This window comes from Topomyia yanbarensis, chromosome 2 (assembly GCF_030247195.1).
Source record: "Topomyia yanbarensis strain Yona2022 chromosome 2, ASM3024719v1, whole genome shotgun sequence".
Lineage (NCBI taxonomy): Eukaryota > Metazoa > Arthropoda > Insecta > Diptera > Culicidae > Topomyia > Topomyia yanbarensis.
Window position 1 is genome coordinate 325,028,614 of NC_080671.1, and position 19,923 is coordinate 325,048,536.

The window sequence follows — 19,923 nt, forward strand, 5'->3', positions numbered from 1 at the left end:
AGCTATAGTTGCATTTTGCTATATCTTTTTACATTTCCTATAAAAGAAATGTATAGAATTCGCTCCAGGTATCAATATTATTTCCGCGGCTCGGAGTGCTAGAAGTATATGCATGAAAATGTATAAAAATCACAGCAGAAGACAAGAAACGGGAATAGAAACTATGCTAACTATGCATATTTTTGTTTCTCAGTGTACTCTTTGTTACCTATTTTTTATTCAATATTGCAATGATTCGTTTAAATAAGATTTTTTTTCGATAGAAGGGAAAATGATGATATCAGAACATTTTTTGTATTTCATTTTTCTGTCTACTATCGCTAGAAATAAGCACCGGTTAACTCCAAGTTGTCTGGATGCACCTTGGTAACTTCTCAGTGCAAACAATTTTATTTGCGCGAACCTTCCGACAGCTAATTTTCCAACTTATAATCATCGGATCGAGCATAAATATATTTCGGAAAAAAGACGCGAAATAAGAAACATGATGCACTGGTGTACCCCGGGGAGAGGGGGTCGCCCTTCAAAACCAAAAGTAATTGGATTGACGAAATTATTGATGCTGAATGATTTGATTTAGGACTACAATCATTATTGTCTGATCGGTACATTGAGAACCCATTGTTTTAAGTATCATGAGGACCTTTGGAAAATTGTGTGAATGGGACTCTGATCTGTAACTGATCTATTAGTCGGAATACCATTGTTATCAATATCCACATGAAAACACTCTAATAGAAACTCATCCCGGAGTTTTGAAAGTAATTATAATCCTGGAATTTCCACATATATTGAGCTCACTTTCAAAGGATGTAGCGAAATAGGGTTAAGTTTTCGAATGGAAAGTGAAGTTGGAATACGTTGAATGCCTGTGAAACATAGAATTGCGCATCGAACATTGCATATACATTTCGACATTTGCTGAAAATATTTTTGTTTTGGGAATGCGTCCACTTAGGACTTTAGCTTCATACATGAATAATAGCGAGAATAACATTTTCCGAAAATAAAATTTATGAAAAATGGCGTTTTCCGTTCGACTCTAGCAGGTCCTGATCGATTTTTGTTAGCGTTTGATTTTTGTTATATTACCAATTATATGAATATTTGATATATATTGTCTTCGAATTAATAATTTTCGTACAGACTGAAATACTATACTAACATAAACCTATTTTCAATTTGAACATTTCTCTTCTTAAATTAAAGTCAAAATGATAAAAAACGCTTTTGAAGAGCTGACAGCAAACATCTACCGGGTTATTCTGGCCGTACTGCGTGCGATGAGTAGTGCGCCGAAAGAAGTCCATTCTCCACAGAGACCTACCAGGAACGTTGAAGTCCAGCTTAGCGAGAAGCAGAGGGCAGTCAATGTTGTCAGCAAGAAGATCGAACACAAAAAGTAGCTGCAGAAAAACTCTCCTGTTTCGTAGCGTAGGCAAGTTGATAAGAGCACAACGATGCTCATACGGTGGTAGTTCAAATCGATTTCGCCAGGAAAGCCGCCGAAGGGCATACCGGACGAAGCTCTTTTGCACCCGTTCGATGCGATTAATGTGTACGGTGTGATACGGGGCCCAAACGATAACTCCATACTCTAGAATGCTGCGTACCAGACTGATGCACAGTGCCTTCAGGCAGTAGACGTCGTTGAAATCTTGGGTGTTTCGTTTGATGAGTCCTAGTACTGCATAGGCTTTAGCAGTTACTGCATTGAAGTGTTCTATGAAACGTAGCTTATGGTCAAGTATAACATCAAGGTCCTTGATTGATGAAACTCGTTCTACTGGGGCTGCGCTCACTGCATACTCAAACGTAATTGGCGAGAGTATTCGTGTGAATGTGATTATGTTGCATTTCTGAATGTTTATAGTCATTCCGTTTCTATCACACCAAATCATGATCCTATCTATGTCCATCTGAGGTGCACAACAATCTACCAGAGTTGTTATGATGCGATAAATTTTCAGATCATCTGCGTACATCACATTACACGATGTCAATTCGCTGCAAATGTCATTCACAAAGAGCACGAAGAGAAGAGGTCCAAGGTGACTCCCTTGAGGTACACCCGATGTGATGTCGAATGGGTCTGAAAGTATATTTCCAAGTCGCACAGATAGGTACGAGAAGATCCAATTGGTCAGCCAGTCCGGAAATCCGATTCGCCTCAACTTTTCAACAGCTAGCTGATGAGGAAGGCGATCGAAGGCTTTGGAGAAATCTACATACACTGCATCAATTTGTTGTTGTTTCTCTAATTTATCAATCAGCGTTGACATATAGCTCATTAGGTTCGTTGTTGTTCAGCGCTTTCTAACAAACCCATGCTGATCTGTAGTGATGATGTGTTTTACTGCAGGGTAGAGAATATCTAACAGCATACTTTCAAAAACTTTTGGAAGGTAGCTCAGGATTGAAATTCCCCTGTAATTTATGACGTCATGGACATTACCGGCTTTATGAATTGGTGTTATTAAAGCCTTCTTCCACTAGGCGGGAAAAATACTTTCGACGAGAGAGCGATTGAAACAGGTTCAATAAAATTATGCATTAAATTCAATAAATTAAATTATTGGTCGGGAGACAATAAAATTATTTATTGAATTCAATAAAATTTATTTATTGTTTCAATAAAAAAAATTATCGTTCCGTTTTTCAATAATTATTTTATTGAAATCAAAAGAAAATTATTGATACTAAAAATGTATTTATCGAAAGCAAAAATTTGTTGTTGTTCTAATAAAAAAATATTTTCAAACCAATAAGTTTGTTAGTTAAAGTGATGAACAATAAATGATTGGATTCAATAACACATATTTTTGGTTTAAATATGCTAAATTTTTCTGCGTGAAAGCATGGACATCGGTACAGCTAACGATGAAGAGCATTCCTTGACGAAACACGGTTGTATTCCGTCCGATCCTGGTCATTTTGAACCGTCAACACCACGTAGATTGGTGTACACTTCGCGTTCGGTGAAAGATGTTACAGGCAAATTCAAGGAGAACGTCGGCAGACTACTCAGGTGCGATTCAGACAAAGGTGGTGAGTTATTACTTAGCACAATTTGAAAGAAAGACGAGAAAAGATTTGCTGACTCCGCTCGTGTCATTGAGGTCCTGTCACGGTAGTTCACGTTTTCAGGAAATCCACGGGTGGATGTTTTGTTCCGCAAATAAGCACAAAATTGCTTCGGCTCGTCCTTCATGTTACTCTCAAGTCGTGAAACGTATGATCGAAAGCAAGATGCATTCAATGATTGAAATTGTCGCTCTAAATCTCGCACAAACGATTTATCATCTTCACCTCTTGTCCGGAAAAATCGTTTACGAGCCTTCCTTAACCGATTTCGCAGCTCATCATTCCACCAGGGGCGTTTATTTGTGCACAGCGCTTTCGCCTTCTCAGAGGCACGTGTTGTTGAAAAATTAAGTCCAATTCACGATAAAACCTGTCCACAGCCTCGTCGAGAGTACCCAGTGATAATATTTCAATCCAATTGATGCTTGAGATTCTCGCATTTAGCTCGTCGTAATTGCATTGATTAAAATCATACCACATCGTCAATCACTGGTGAACCGTACAGAGTCTCAATGGTCAAAACAAACTGATGGTGATGACGATCCAATTTCATTAGCGGTACGGGTGGTTCTAGGATTTCAAAATCACTGGCACTACTTACAAAGGCTAAATCAAGTAATCTCCCATTGTCATTCGTCAGGTAGTTTGCTTGTTTGTAAACCAGAAGCGATCATAGTTTCGACTAACAACAGCTAGTGCTCAGAGGATGCATTATTAGGGATAAAGCATCCGACTTCGTCGTCAAAGCTCCATCGTTGCAACGGTAAATTATAATCACTGAAAACAACAACCCTAGTGCTATCATCAATGTGATTGCTAAATCACACAAATAACGATAGAAACGTCCCACATGTGACTCGAACGGCAATCTGCTCTAGAGACTCAGCCCCATCGATAGCTACAATATTGCTTCGATTGTTTTTCTTTATACCTATCAAAACACCACCACCACGGCTGTGCCGGCTTGTGGAAGAATTTCGATCACAACGATATATTGCATACTCATCGATCAGTTCAGTATTAAGTATATTGTCGTTGAGCCATGTTTCAGTAAACACCACAACGTCATAATCAGTAATCGAAAATGCTCCAAAGAGTTGCCGGGTATTGGAGCGGAGCCCTCTTGTGTTTTGATAGAAGATCGTGAATAGACGTTTAGTTTCGTTGTGTAAATTGTTAGTTTTCGGGCCGAGATCGGACCTTTGTGGTGTGAATAAGGTGTTTAGAGTCGGACTAGTGTTAATGATAGGTGACAAACAGGAACCGAGCGCGGTTGTTGTCGCGGTTGTCGGTTGTGATTCATCCCAGTTGCGACGATTGAAACTGAAAAGTCGATCTGGTGTGGAAGTCAAATTCGCGGAAGATGATCCCCTTCTGCCAGGTGGACTTTAACAGCGATACGGATTTTAGCGGCATACCAACTCCAACTTTGAACGACACGAAGGAAAGTTCGTCAAGATTTTTGCCCTTGGGAACTAATTTTCGAACGTCAAAAGTTTCGCTGGTGTTCAGGTTTCGCTGCACCAAACCGCGTATGTCTGTAGCATTTGGATTGAAGCCGGATAGGTGAAGCCAAAATAAATTTTCGTTCGTTTTCCGTACAGCCAGTGATATTACTACGTTAGGATCGATATCTTTTGTACTTTCAGTGACGTTTGAAACATACTGATCAGAATCGCCATCAATCCTGGGACGTTTTTGCGTGTTACTGGAAGTACTATCCTTTCGGCCAGCTCGATCTTGAGGTACACTTGGAATGTGTTGCAAAATTTTGTTGATTTTTGCGCTGTTTTGTTCCATCTCTTGTCTTAGCTCCTTTAGTGCTTTGTTTTGTTCAGCACCAATGGCCTCCATGGCATTGTTGGTGGATGAAATCGTTTGACGAAAAGTAGTATTAGCCATCCATTTAGTACAAGAGTTACACATCCAGAATAGATTAGCGCATTTAGCGATCGAATCACGTATGACGGCAGATTGTTTCACGCACTTTAGGTGGAAAGACGACTTACAGAATCCACTGCAAACGATTTCTTCCACTTTTTCAATTACACGAGTGCAGGCACAACAAACCGACGCAACATCCATTGTAATAATTACAGAGAAATTAAAATCGTTAAAGTTGCTGCTCGGAGTAGGTGTACTCCAGGTATGTTGAGCGAAGCGATGATCGATGAGCGGGATTTAAATGTTGAATGTAGAAAACGGGGATTTCAAACACAAAAAAACACTGATTAGGAAACGAGTAAGCCACACAAACAACGATGTTATTTACCTCGAACTGTCTTCGTGAATAGGTAAAATAAATGTTCGAAAACAATAATTTATAAGGTCAAGAATTTCGAAACCGCCAATTTCGGAGGTGTTCGAAGAATTTTACAACGTAAAATGGCCCAAATGTATCAACCGATAGAGTCGGAATTGATTGTTTTCTTTGAGCAAGATTCCACATTGAATCCATTCAGGATTTCGAACCGGTTCCGGAATGGATTTGACGGATAGTTGGGATAGGCTGGTGTGGCGGCGCTAGTGTTTATCGTATATTAATTCAAATGTTTACACACGTTCGATCATGGATGTCTGTTCTCTGTGCTAATAGTATTATTAACGAATTGTTTCTTTTGTGGTTAATTGACAACTAAAAGAAACGAAATTGCGTGGGTTACTCCGTACATTTCGGGAATAAATATATAATATTCTCAAAAACGGATTTGTTTTTTTTTTCAGAATATTCGCTTTGTCAATCAATACACCCACATGCGCTTACACCAGTTTGAGAAATGTTTATTTCAATCGGGAACAGGTACATATCTCCACAACTCGCACTTATGTATTTATTAATGTATTTATTAATTTATTTACTTCGTCAATCGATGTATGGTATGGTTAGAGATAATTACATTTTTTCTTGATTGTTAAAATAAATATAAAATAAAATTTCGGCTGAATTAGTGCGATGTGATATGATACTATTAATGAACGAAAGCAATGCAAATTCACGACGCTTCTTTAATGTTTGGATATGCTGACTGGGAGTTTGGATATGCTGACTGTTCGTCGGCAAATTAATCGTACCTCAATTTATCCAATCCGATCTTCTCGAATGAACTCAATCGAATGCACGAATTGCACACTGACAAAAAGTAACCAACGAATCCTAGGAAGGATTACCCACTATTTTATCATATACACCAGTTCTGCATCCATTCCCTGGCCCAGCTGTCACTAATCCTCAGACGAACATATACACAGGTAGACATACGACTAGCACATAACAATTGTACACTAGTATTAAAAACTACAATTATTGCTACTGAAACAGTAATAGGTTTCTACTTTTTTATTTCTTTAATTAACTTGTGCTACATCGACACACAATGACCTCCACTGCGAATCATGTTCACCAAAACCGTCATTAAGCTGTGGAACAATGTTTGCAAACACGGCCCACAGCAAAAGTCAATCCGCGTCGCCAATCGGTCACTCCAGCGCGCACAGGCGGTTGATCGCTAGTTAGGGCTGGTGTAGAGTATGAAAATACTCAAAACACAAAAAAGCCCATAATCCTTCGCAGTCTTCTCGATGCACCATTATCGAGGCGTAATGCAATAACCATCTTAAAGCAATATTTGCCTTTCGCATTTTTTTTTATTCATTTCGTTTGTTTGATAGGCAGAAATGCGTTAGCTTGGCGGTGCCAAATTCTTTTGTTTTTACCGTTTTTACATTTTGGATATCTTAAAACTAGGAGGTTACAATGTTGAAATATTTTTTTTTATAAAAGAGAAAAAAATTACAGCTGTCTTAAGACTTGAAATAAGATTCTATGTACAAGAATCATAAAAAAAAATATGAAAAGTTTATGCCAACACTCTAAAAATCGTGAGTGTAAGGGCTTTAGCCCCCTCAACATATCGCACCACCCTCTCCTCAACTGCTACTCACCACCCCCTCAAACCACCCTAAGATTCTTCCCCATCACCCTCCTTTAAGACTAATTCTTCTGTCATTCCCATCGCTTTCACCCACCAGGCACACTAAAAAAGCTAGGGGGTGGTTCGATTGTGGGTTTTTCACCCCCGACGCACCCACCCCTCATGCCAATATAAGTTAGCAGGAAGACAACTTTGAACTAATGCTGCTTAAGCTAATTATGTATGATATTTTTTTTAGATTTTATGTTCAGTTATCAAGTGCAAGTGCAGTATCCATGGTCGTATTTAGTTTCTCACAAATATCGAAATATTTTTTCAAGTGTTCATTATTTGGGTTTTTCTGTATAGTTTATGGTATTTTTTTATCTTCTCTTATACCAGTCTTCGAATCGCCGTATCGTCTTTTAATGGTTCTTCTTCGTGAATAATTTTCAAAATACAATTTTGAAGTAGAATACTTCTAACGTTTTAATACAGTATTTTAGGCTGAAATTTTACCCGATTTTTCAATGTAAATATCTGCCGCTGTACTGAATGAAAAATAAGATAAGTAAAATAAGTGCAATTAATTTTGTGATTAAATGCAATTTTGTTGTGCCATTATCATTTTGCCCCTCAAGATGAGAATATACTGACCAACATGGCAAAATAGCAAACCAAAAATCGGTTATCACATACAATGATTCTCTTCAAAAGTTTTAAAAATTCTTGCGCAAGTTTGACAACTGAATGTAAAGAATGTGATGCAGTGCATGTTGCAAGGTCCCGTTTCAGTTTTTACTCCATTTTATGCGCCACTATTGGACATTTATAAACACCGGAAAAAATTTCTATCATGCAACGCAATCAAAAGAAGTTTGAATGTAGTATTATACCATAGGACCAAAACCAGACTCTAGATGGGAATAATTGTAAATGCTAACTCATGTAATGTAAATATTTTATTTTAAGTTGAATTGAATTTTACATCAAAAACGTCCATAAAGGGAAAATATGCGGATCTTGGATTCATTATATCTACCAAAAAGCAAACTGTACCCGCGAATCCTTCATATAAACTAAATGGACGATCCGGTGAACGTGCTTCTTCTACGAATTGGTCCGTCGTAAGGAATTCCATAAATTTTGCAGCTCTATACAAGTATTTTTTCTCTTGTGTCAATCGGTACATGAGCAAAAAAGCATACCCATTTCCTGCTACTCCATGGCAAATACCGGGCCCTTTACGCAATAGTCCTTGGCGCCATATAGCTTCGGTGCATTTTCGACATCCTCTTAAGTATTTATCATCTTTGAAAAGAAGATAGGCCTTTGCCAACACATAGATCACACCTGCACAACCGTGACACCAGTGGATCAACTTTTTGTTGGAGTTAAGTAATCTGGTCGGAAAGTTGCCATCTTCATCCTGCATCGTCAGAAGGTATTCTATTGAATTTTGTATATCATGCAGCTTTGTGGCTGATATGTTATTAAATGTTCCTTGTGTTTCAACAAACCACGGAGATTCCAGCAACATATGTAAAACTGAGCATAAACCGTGCGCTGCGCCCAAGTAATCGCTATCATGATACTCGTACATCAATGGAAGTGGACTACGCTTCGAACGGGAATACTCACGGCCGCGTTGTATAAGTTTATTACACACATCTTCGATTATATTATTTTTAATCGGTTTCGACTGAAGAACCTGGTTCAACCAATATGCACCACTTAAATATCCTGCTCTGCCAACTAATACCTCATCAGCATCATAGCTCGAAATGCAAATGGTGTGACCTGTAAGAAACGAGGCAATATCGCACGAAGCTTCATTTGCTTTTCCGATATCATTTAAAATTGCAGCCGAAATCGCGGTTATTCCAGAATTCCCGCATAAAAAAGCTATTCGTGCGGTGTCACTACTCGGATCTCTTTTCGCTTGAGAGATTTCCTTGGCTCTCTGGATATAAAAAGAAGCATGTTCTAAGCATGGATACAAATGCCTAAAATCATCTGATCGGCTTAATTTCCAAAACATGAAAGCGATTCCTGTAAACAATAAAAATTAAGTGGAAAATAAAATGAAATTTCCATAAAAAAAACTTACCGGCTTCGCCAACGTACAAGTCATCCCTGAGCTTATACTGGCTCTTTTTTGTACCTATCAATATCTTATCAACATAACTTTGAACTAGTTGAATAGCAGTATTTCTGTTAAAGATATCTGTCTCTAACGTTCCATGTTTTGATTCGTCGTAGTCTTCGTATGGATTCTCAAAAAATCTTGAAGTCATTCTTCCTTGACCTAAGTTAAGGCATATGCCGACTGGTTATCGCAAAGTTATTAATAAACAAATACAAAAACAGAAAATACAAAAAAATGACAGCTGCCCGATTTTCTAAATCAAGAGTACTTATTCAAATGGTCCTAATTGGCGATCCATCATCGGTAATGCGGGAGCACTGCAAAAAAAACTTTACCCCTTTTATGTATTCAAATTGCCCATTTTCTGCTGTTATTCGAGCTGTCAAAAAATGGGTACTTTTTTGTTTCCAACAATGGGTACTCTTTATCTATTTCACAACCTCTCGAGGAGATAATGCCAATGGGTATATTGATCCTGATAATGGGTGAAAAATCCTTTCAGAACAATTTCAAGCGAATTAAATTGTAAACTGTGGATATCGTAGCGGAACCTGGAAATGATCAGCTCGTAGCCGAAACCGTGCCGGAATCGGAATATTTCGGCAATGCTCCGAACATTTGTTAAAAAGCGAAAATATTGGATAGCTAATTGAAGAAATGTGTTGTTTTGGGCATGTCAGTGAATAACAAAAACTTTACACCATGGTGCACCAACAAATTAAACGAACTCGACTATCCCAAATTGTGCCCAATGAAATTGATTCTGTTTATTGTGGATCGACCCTAACGCGACGTTTTAGATGTTGGCATAGAAATCAAGGCGGCGTACACGGTAAATCTAGACTATCCATTTTATAACTTTGTTTGACACATTTTTGAGAATACCATTTATACAACGTTGATTTATACGTCAAAAAGTGGTTAGATTTTAGTTATGAACGAAGAGTATGTTTTACGCATTTTTGAGAACGTCAACAACGAAGAAAAATGCGTAAAAAGTATACCTCAGAGAGAAAAGAAAATTTACACTTCGACGTGAGGCAATGCTGTTGCAAACAGCATTTCTTTTTTACTTCCGCGACTATTTGTCACAGGCTAAGAAATTTGGGCGAAAAATCTAAACCTCAATATAAATCATATAATGCTATGGTACGTATGCTCGCTTCTTGTTAGTTTCATTAAAATATCAAGTTTCTTATTTTTTTAGATTCGAAAGGCATACGAACGCAATCCCAGTTTTGATCAAGTTTTATGTTGCAAATTTAGAAATAACAGCTCCCCACTCTCAGTCAATCAACTAGTCTACAAAATGCGTGAGTCGATTACGGCACATTACCTATATATGTATTTAAATGAATTAGATAAATAAAAGTTAAAGTATTTTTTTACTTCTCGGAAAAAAATGAAAAACAAAAATTGTACAGTATTTGCGCATTACTGACTTCTTCAAGGAAGTAAAAATAGGTATTTTTTACTGTTTCAAGAAAGTAAAAACTACATTGCTTTTCCGGTATGAGTATAAATTACTCATTTCATACTTCGTTGAAAGAGTCAAAACTGTGCATTTTTTACTTTGTTGTGTGGAGTAGAAAGTATGCAGATTCTGACGTACATTTTGTTTATACAAAAGAGAGTAAAAACAATATGTTCATTTCATGGGTAGTCCCAGTTTCCTACCAAGATGCGTACTTCATATATAGTTATAACAAATACAAATTTGTATTTGGTTATAATAAAGTTTGTTGTGATTACCGTGTAGCGGGCGTACACACAGAAAAAAAATATTGCGACATAGATCTTTCATTAGGGCTTAAATCGCCAATGTAAACAAACTGCGTTTTCGCTATTATGACATTATGCGACAAAAATACTACAAGATTGAGGTGAAAATTAGTTAAAATGGTTTTTAGTTTGATATATAATTAAAGAAAAGAAAACGGCGAAACATGCATTTTCTTCGAGATTTCGACTTAGGCCCTTCTTCTCATATGGAATATAAAGGCTAAACTTACATTTTTAGACAGAACCGGGGCGTACGATTATTAGTCACAAAATTATTCATTAAACGGCAGTTCTATAATATAAATGATAAGCAATATCTACTATGATCATGTCTACTCGATAGTTATTGCACATAAACATTCGAATATTTCGATATTTTCATGAAATTTGAAGAAAAGATGCACGCGCCCTTTCATTTACATTGGTGTTGACTTTGGTCAACCGTTTGACAGAAGGTAGTTTCCGGAATCGTAATCCCCAATAAAACGCTCGGGTTTTGTAACGGGAGATTATAATTTTCCTATCGAGAAAACAATAAGTTCTACTGTAATTTTATCTCGCATTTTCGCATAGTTATAAGTTTAGATAAGTAGACCGTAACTAAATATACATATATAACTCATATGTGTAAGTATAAATATTGTATGGTATGCGCATTATAATTTCATATTTAAATTACTCACGTTTAGTCCTTTTCTGCCTCTCGTCTATTCGAATACGATCAGGGAATTCTGACAGGTTTTTGGTCGATAAGCTGTTCGAATAAATTCAATTTATAATATCCTGCCTTAGTTCTGTTCATATTTCTTACCGAATCGTAGCAAGGAGCGAATGGAGAATTCTGCTAGTGAGCTGGCTATTATGTTAACCTAATTTTAAGAGTAATGTAAGTAGTAATTTTAAAGTAACTTCAGATTAAATTCTTACCGTTTTTATATGTAGAAATAAGGTAGATTTTAAGGCACTTTTAGGCACTAGTTTAGATTAATTTTAAATTCAATTAATTTAATGTAATTAACTTAGATGAATATACTTTTAGCAATTGGCTTCCTACACTGGGACGAATAGAATCTTTTTGCTTACTCACCGCGATGACAGTTTGACAGTCGTACCCAAGATGTTACCTGTCACCTCCAGGTGAGCTCCGTCGTTGACTGAGTTAGTGTGCGAGGACCAATGTGTTGGAATATCAAGGTGCGCTAGCCGAGTAGAGTCGGGTAACACTCCCCCCGGGTACGCCAGCCTCCAGGTTGGCTTACTACTTCTCGCGCCGAACGTCCAACACAGCCAACTTCGAAGTGGGTCGCTCGTACACGCCTACAGCTGTCCGCACTGTAGCCGATCGTATCTGGCCATCCTTGCCAGCATGCGTCTGGATAATCTTTCCGATGGGCCAGCAATTCCGGGGTAGTTTGTTGTCAGTGATGACCACAACGTCACCAACAACGATTGGTTCCGTATGGGCGAACCATTTTGTCCTCCTAGTAATTTCTGGCAGGTAGTCGGATAGCCACCTCTTCCAAAATCGGTTCGCGAGAATCTGAGATGTACGCCAATTTTGTCGGAGCGCAGCACCACTATCGTCCAACAGACAAAGTGGCTTCATACCATTCGAGGTTCCCAGCAAGAAGTGGTTCGGGGTAAGAGCGGGTGCGGAATCGTCATCAATTGGAACATGTGTCAAAGGACGAGAGTTTACAGTGTTTTCGATTTCTGTAAGCAAGTTGCGGAGCACTTCATCAGTCGGCTTTCGTGATGGACAGATGGCCATTAAATTGTTTTTTACAGTGCGTATGAGACGCTCCCAGCTTCCGCCCATATGTGGCGCCAACGGCGGATTAAATACCCACTCAGTATCGGGGCTTATAAACTCCTTTGTGATCATTTCCTGATCTATCTCCTCAACTAGCTTTTTTAGCTGCTTACTGGCTCCAACGAAGTTTGTACCCCGATCACTATAAATTTTCCTGGGACAACCACGCCGCGCAAAGCAATTTCGAAGGGCAATGATGCACGAATCAGTGGTAAGTGAGTGGACTACTTCGAGGTGGATTGCGCGAACTGTCAAGCAGGTGGCAAGCATAACCCAGCGTTTTTCCACTCGTCTTCCAAGGGCGACTTCTACTGGGCCAAAATAATCTACGCCCACGTGTGTAAAGGGTCGGGAAAATGCAGCTAGTCTGGCTGCAGGAAGATCAGCCATGATTGGGTTCCGTGGCAATGAGGCTTCGTTCTTACAGCGTTGACAGTTACTGCGTATTGTTCGATAGCAGACACGGATTCGGGAAATGTAGAATTTTTGCCGTATCTCGTTGATCACGGTTTCATGATTTTGGTGGTGGTATTTGTTGTGGTAGTGTTGCAAAATAAGAGTGGTTATGTGGTGATTACGAGAAAGAAGTATTGGACTTTTAGCATCCTCCGTAGCGAAATCGCAAGCAGCAATCCTACTTCGCATCCGCATTATGCCGCGGTCATCCAACCATGGTGTCAGTTGGTACAGTTGGCTCACTTTGGGAAGTGGTTTTTGAGGGCACTCATTAAGTAAATTCACTTCTACGGGAAACGCTTCACGCTGAGTAAGACGCAGGATATACTCCTCGGCACCACGTTGTTCTTCCATGGAAAGTGGTGCTGTGCGGATTCGCTCGCGTTGTAGTTTGCGGCGGCAGTTAGCCAGAAAACGCTGGACAAGTGCAACTACACGGACTAATCGCTTCCAGCTAGAGAAATCGACGACGCTTATGATTGGTGTTGGTTCAATGTGGTGAAATAGTAAACGGTGACGGAGCTCGGTCTCGGTAGCGTTAGTCACAATCGTTGAATGTGGCCAATCGACTTCTGGGCATTTCAGAAACTCGGTACCATTGAACCACCTTGCTTCTGGAGTTAGATCTGGCTGTCTCGCCCACTTAGTTCCGTCGTCTGCAACGTTAAGCTTGGTTGGGATCCATCGCCATTCCCTTTCATCGGTAGTTTCAAGAATCTCACTTACACGGCAGGCGACGAATTGCGAGTATCTGCGATGATCTGAGCGTATCCAGCACAGCACATCTCTGGAGTCTGACCAGTAAATACGCCTGTTGATTGGTATAGAAAGTGTCTCTTCGATTGATTGAGCAAGCCTAGCACCAATTACAGCCGCCTGAAGCTCCAGCCTAGGGATAGAGTGGTACTTCAATGGAGCCACTTTGGTTTTGGCTGCTACGAGGCGGCATTCAACTTCTCCAGCATGCATGAAACGGAGGTACACTGCGGCCGCCATCCCATTCTCACTAGCATCTACGAAAGTATGCAGTTGTACTTCGACGGCATCCTTCGAAGACCGTGTTTGTCCATTGTCGTTTTGGATTGATGGATTGATGTTCCGAGGTTGGTTGGCACAGCTTAAAGTTGAGTGATCAATCCTGAAACATGAAGATTCCACGCTATCAACTGGAGGTGTACGTAGTTGATAGCAACGTGAAACCTGAACGTGCTCGACTTGCGGAAGGACTGCTAACCAAATTTTCCATTTGTTGTACGAATCGTCATTGATTTCTTCGTCCCATTGGGTACCGGAACGCCAGATATCCTGCAGCAGAACTTTAAGATACATAAGGTAGTGAGCGATCAAACCAAGGGGATCGAAGATCGTCATAAGCACACGGAGGACCTCACGTTTCGTGGGGCATCGTTGACCTGACAATAAGGCGCTGTCATAACGGTTCCATCCAACCTTGTAAGTGAAAACATCCTTTTCCGTACACCACCACATCCCAAGCACTTTCTCGGTGGACAATTCGGGCGAGAGATCCAGATTTTTCTCGTGGGTCTTATCTTGTTTTAAACACCCCAAGACCCGTTTGGAATTACTGATCCAGTTGCGGATTTCAAAACCACCTCGAGAGTGTACATAGTGCACGTCCTCTGCAATACGAATGGCATCTTGTTCCGAATTAGTGCTAACCAGCATGTCATCAACGTAGTGTCGCTTTATTATAACCTTCGCCGCTGTAGGAAACTCGTGAGAAAATCGTTCAGCGTTTAAAGTCATCGCATACTGCGCGCTGCTAGGCGAACAGCAGGCACCGAACGTCATCACGCTCATGACGTAGGTCGCCAAATTGCCGTCCTTGTCGGTCCAGAAAAAGCGTTGGCACTGTTGGTCTTCGTCACGGATACGTATCTGGTGGAACATCTCGCGCACGTCCCCAGCTAGACCTATTCGTCCTTCTCGAAATTGAAGCAGGATAGCAAATAACGAGCAAAGGTAATCTGGTCCTTTTAGCAGAACGGAGTTCAATGAGATCCCGAAACTTTTGGCCGCTGCGTCCCAAACCAATCGCACTTTTCCGGGCTTATTCGGGTTTGTTACCGGGAACACTGGAAGATACCAGACGCGCGGAAACGTTTGTTTGAGTTCGTCGTCGCTAAGTTTCCTTGCATACCCTTTCGCAACGTAGTCGGAAATCATCTGTTGGAGTGCCTCCGCTAAGAACGGGTCTTTGTCCATTCGTGTAATAAGGCTTTGGTGTCGACGAAGAGCCATTTCACGGCTATCAGGTAGACGGATATCTTCGTAGCGCCAAAGTAGACCAGTTTCATAGCGATTGCCAACAAGTTGGGTACGAGACTTCAAGATATTCTCAGCACGTTGATCTTCGGAAGATAGAATAACCTTGTCGGATTTTGTGATGCCTAGGCTATCCATTGCGAAATAAGCCTTCACGGCTTGATGCAAGTTCTCGTCGGAGTGTTCTGCATCTACACACACATGAAACGCACATTGTCCAGCAGCAAGGGTTTCATGCAGCTTCCATCCGCCACAAACGGTCCATCCTAGCCGTGTTTTTACTGCAATTGGTTCATCGTATCCACCCTCTTTGGTCTTAAGCACTACACTGACTCCTAGGTGCTTCATTCCGATCAGTATACGTGGTCTTGCGTCGCTATATGATTCAATGGGCAGTCCGCGGATATGCGGGTAGAGTTGCGCCAATTCCTCCGTGTCGAGCGTTTGGTGCGGTAAAAGTAGGCTTTCAACAGTGCGCACGCTGTTGAGCTTGAATTTTTTGGCAGAATTTTGTATTCCTGATACTTCCAGGCTGACGACTCGGGAGTTCGTCTCATTTCGTTGGGAGCCTCCGGTCCATCTCAGACACAACGGTTGCACATTTCCTTCCAGCATCAACTCTTCTGAAAGTTCCTGGTCGAGTAGTGTTAACTCTGACCCCTCGTCGAAGAAAGCATGCGTACGAATCGACCGGTGTTTGCCGTGTAACACAACCGGAAGGTATCGGAACAACACGGCACTAGAGTTGGAATGATGTATGTTACATCCATGGGATGGTTCACCACTCTGCTTCTCCGTAGGCAACTCCGGCGATGTAATCGTGGCAGGCGAATCGTCCTTTTGATCGTTGTGCAGTAGTTCATGATGCATCCGCGTACAACCGTTTTTTCCGCATAGTTTAGCAGTGCAGCCGTCCCTAACGTGTTTGCGGAGACATCTGCGACATAAATCGAATTCTCGCACTGCGGCCCATCGTGAATCCCGGGACAGCTCCTGAAAGCGCTTACATTTGGCGACTGCGTTACAGCTACCTTTGCAGATGGGGCAACTATTATCGAACGATCGTTTCACATTTGCACTGGACTGAAGTGTGTGCAGGGATGCAGAAGCTTGGCGTGACGTTTCGGCATGGGCATTAAGGTAGGCACTTTCCCTTTTAGTCGCTCTAGCCTCGAAACGTGCTGGCTTGGACTCCATCATAACCGATGGGATAGTTATTGCACTGGCTGCCTCCGCCAATGAGTACACCCAATCTCCAAACGTCGCTAGATTGACAGTAGACAGAGTCAGCCGGTATCGCGCCCAATCCAACTTGATGGTCGGCGGAAGCTTGCTAACAAGTTGGTGTAGCAGAGAAATGTTATACATATAGTCTGCAATACCGCAGGCGTCAACTGTTGCACAGAAATTCTGCACGTTCACAGCAAAGTCTACGATTGTTTCCAGCTTATCTTCCCGCAGTGGGGGAAGTGCGTTGATTTTCCCTATCAACGAGTTGACGATAGCCTCTGGTTGTCCATAAAGCATTCGCAATGTTGCAATCACACCGGAAGCGTTGGATGGATACAACAGTCGACTTTGTACCGCCTCGTAAGCTTTCCCCTTCAGGCACCTTTGAAGCCGGATGATGTTCTCTTCGTCTGAGAATCCACACATAGCCGTAGTACTATTGTAGACTGAAATAAAAATGGGCCACTCTTCTGGTTTACCCGAAAAGACAGGCAGGTCCTTTGAAATCGCTTGACGTGCGGCCAACTGTTTCTTGCTGAGCTGGCAAAAGTCCGTGTCGTCTTCTTCGTCTACTGGCAACCGACTAACTTGTTGCGTCATTTGTACGGATCGCGTGAGCGGATGTTCGCTACCGTGTATTGTAGAATCGGAACGGGAACGGGTTCGGTCGGCCGGCACCATTGAATCATTTCGAACGTTACATGCGCTTCCAATAATGGAACCTACGGCTGGTGCATTACTTCGGGGAATATCATCATGGTCCGGAAACGTGAATTGATGCTGAGTAGAGTGTCGCTGTGGATTGAAGCCGCCAGCGGTCTGAGTAACTTTCCTCCCTCTTTGTTGCAGAATATTTACGCTGTTTACCCAATCATCAACTCTGCTCGCCGCCTCGCTGCGACTTGAATCAGACCGGTTCGACATTTCTTCAAGTAGAGCATACTTCTTCTTGATGTATTCACGATACTTCTCCGCTTCACGCAGCTCAAAATCTCGTCGTCTTTTTGCTTCCTCCTGCTCCAGCATTCTACGCCTCTCCGCCTCCTGTTGTTCGAAAGCCCGCTCCTCTTCTAATTTTTGAAGTTCTAGCTTCAAGAGCGACTTTATCGAGCACGATTGTGAAGTTGCTGACCGTGCTCTATTCGCCAATATAGTCGCCTTCGTGTCCGAATTGGGATGCACCGGCAACGTAACAGATTGACTGTGTTTAAACTGCTTGACCTCCAATGCCGCAACCATTTTGGAAACTATTGGATTTCGTCCAGACGAAATCGAGAGGCCCGCCACACCTACTGCGATGGGTAATCCAATCGGCGCATTAATCTTCGGGACCGCAGGCATAACCGAATCACCACCGGTTTGATTTTGTTTAGACGATTTCTCTAGACCACCTGCATATTTTGGGATCGGCTGCAGCTTACGCTGGTACTCCCTTTCAGCTACGCAGTTGGGACACCTCCAGCTCACGTTCGCAATATCATCTGCTACTCCAACACACTCATAATGATGCCACTTATCGCAAACATCGCATTGTACCATATCTTCGGTATCCGCTCCCTGGCAGATTTTACACGCCCAGCCGGGTACAGTATCATCGAACTGCTTATCCCTTGGAACTTTCAAGGCCACCTGTCCAATTTTACCACTACCACACACTTTTCCACTGTCCGACACACCCCTTCCTACAGGTTTTAGCCACGCCCCAGTAGCATTATCTTTGGCACCCTCTGAAGTGCTTTTTCCACTCTGTTTGGCTCTATTTCGGTTCGACATACCCGAGAATTAAACGTAGATATTCGCGTAAACGAAAATTATAATTTGTTGACTTTGGTCAACCGTTTGACAGAAGGTAGTTTCCGGAATCGTAATCCCCAATAAAACGCTCGGGTTTTGTAACGGGAGATTATAATTTTCCTATCGAGAAAACAATAAGTTCTACTGTAATTTTATCTCGCATTTTCGCATAGTTATAAGTTTAGATAAGTAGACCGTAACTAAATATACATATATAACTCATATGTGTAAGTATAAATATTGTATGGTATGCGCATTATAATTTCATATTTAAATTACTCACGTTTAGTCCTTTTCTGCCTCTCGTCTATTCGAATACGATCAGGGAATTCTGACAGGTTTTTGGTCGATAAGCTGTTCGAATAAATTCAATTTATAATATCCTGCCTTAGTTCTGTTCATATTTCTTACCGAATCGTAGCAAGGAGCGAATGGAGAATTCTGCTAGTGAGCTGGCTATTATGTTAACCTAATTTTAAGAGTAATGTAAGTAGTAATTTTAAAGTAACTTCAGATTAAATTCTTACCGTTTTTATATGTAGAAATAAGGTAGATTTTAAGGCACTTTTAGGCACTAGTTTAGATTAATTTTAAATTCAATTAATTTAATATAATTAACTTAGATGAATATACTTTTAGCAATTGGCTTCCTACACTGGGACGAATAGAATCTTTTTGCTTACTCACCGCGATGACAGTTTGACAGTCGTACCCAAGATGTTACCTGTCACCTCCAGGTGAGCTCCGTCGTTGACTGAGTTAGTGTGCGAGGACCAATGTGTTGGAATATCAAGGTGCGCTAGCCGAGTAGAGTCGGGTAACAATTGGGTTTCTATGCGCCCATTTGCTGAGCCCTATTAAAAAGTATACTGTCAAGCTCGCCCATTTACCCAGTCCTACCCAGCAAGACAGAGTCAGTTTAGCCCATTTACCGCGCCCTTCTGAAAATTATGTACACGGTTTAGCCCTTCCGCAAATGGTGGTTGCTGAAGGGCGAAATCACGACTGGGATGCAAATTGGGCGTAAGCATTTTTTTAGTTTCTACCCACTAAAAGCACATAGGAATTAAATTCTTTATTATATTGTCATAAGGTTTAACCAAAGATGCTTCCGGAAAAACATGGTCATAAAGTAATTTATACCTACAATAAAAACTACATTTAGAAAAGCATCGCCGAATATTGAAACTGATTTTTCTCCATTTGAGTACATTGCGACTTAAGCCCTAATGAAAGCTCTGTGTCGATTGGTAAAAGTAAGAGTGTTCCGCTCTTAGCAAAAACCAACCAACGCCTACTATTAGGTTGAAAGTAAAACTTTTAAATTAATCAAGAATACCAAACAAAATAAAAGTTTTTCTTTTAAACTGATGAAGAATAGTAATCAAAATAAAAGTTTTATTTTCAAACTAAGAGTA

At 40.9% G+C, this 19,923-nt stretch overlaps 3 protein-coding genes across 3 annotated transcripts; all 3 read right to left on the minus strand.

Moving 5' to 3' along the window:
- Positions 1-7,939: 7,939 nt before the first annotated feature.
- On the minus strand, positions 7,940-9,366 carry LOC131683801 (lanC-like protein 3 homolog). Its single transcript, XM_058966120.1, has 2 exons — positions 9,106-9,366; positions 7,940-9,047 (listed from the first exon to the last, which is right to left on the minus strand). The coding sequence occupies exons 1-2, from the start codon at positions 9,290-9,292 to the stop codon at positions 7,963-7,965; spliced, it is 1,272 nt and encodes a 423-aa protein (XP_058822103.1). The 5' UTR covers positions 9,293-9,366; the 3' UTR covers positions 7,940-7,962.
- A 2,054-nt stretch (positions 9,367-11,420) lies between these two features.
- On the minus strand, positions 11,421-14,575 carry LOC131683802 (uncharacterized). Its single transcript, XM_058966122.1, has 2 exons — positions 11,738-14,575; positions 11,421-11,680 (listed from the first exon to the last, which is right to left on the minus strand). Exon 1 carries the CDS (start codon positions 14,564-14,566, stop codon positions 12,185-12,187), a length of 2,382 nt encoding a protein of 793 aa, XP_058822105.1. The 5' UTR covers positions 14,567-14,575; the 3' UTR covers positions 11,421-11,680; positions 11,738-12,184.
- A 7-nt stretch (positions 14,576-14,582) lies between these two features.
- LOC131680575 (uncharacterized) lies at positions 14,583-18,973 on the minus strand. Its single transcript, XM_058961288.1, has 3 exons — positions 18,917-18,973; positions 14,682-18,859; positions 14,583-14,607 (listed from the first exon to the last, which is right to left on the minus strand). Exons 2-3 carry the CDS (start codon positions 18,482-18,484, stop codon positions 14,583-14,585), a joined length of 3,828 nt encoding a protein of 1,275 aa, XP_058817271.1. The 5' UTR covers positions 18,485-18,859; positions 18,917-18,973.
- Between the last annotated feature and the right edge of the window lie 950 nt (positions 18,974-19,923).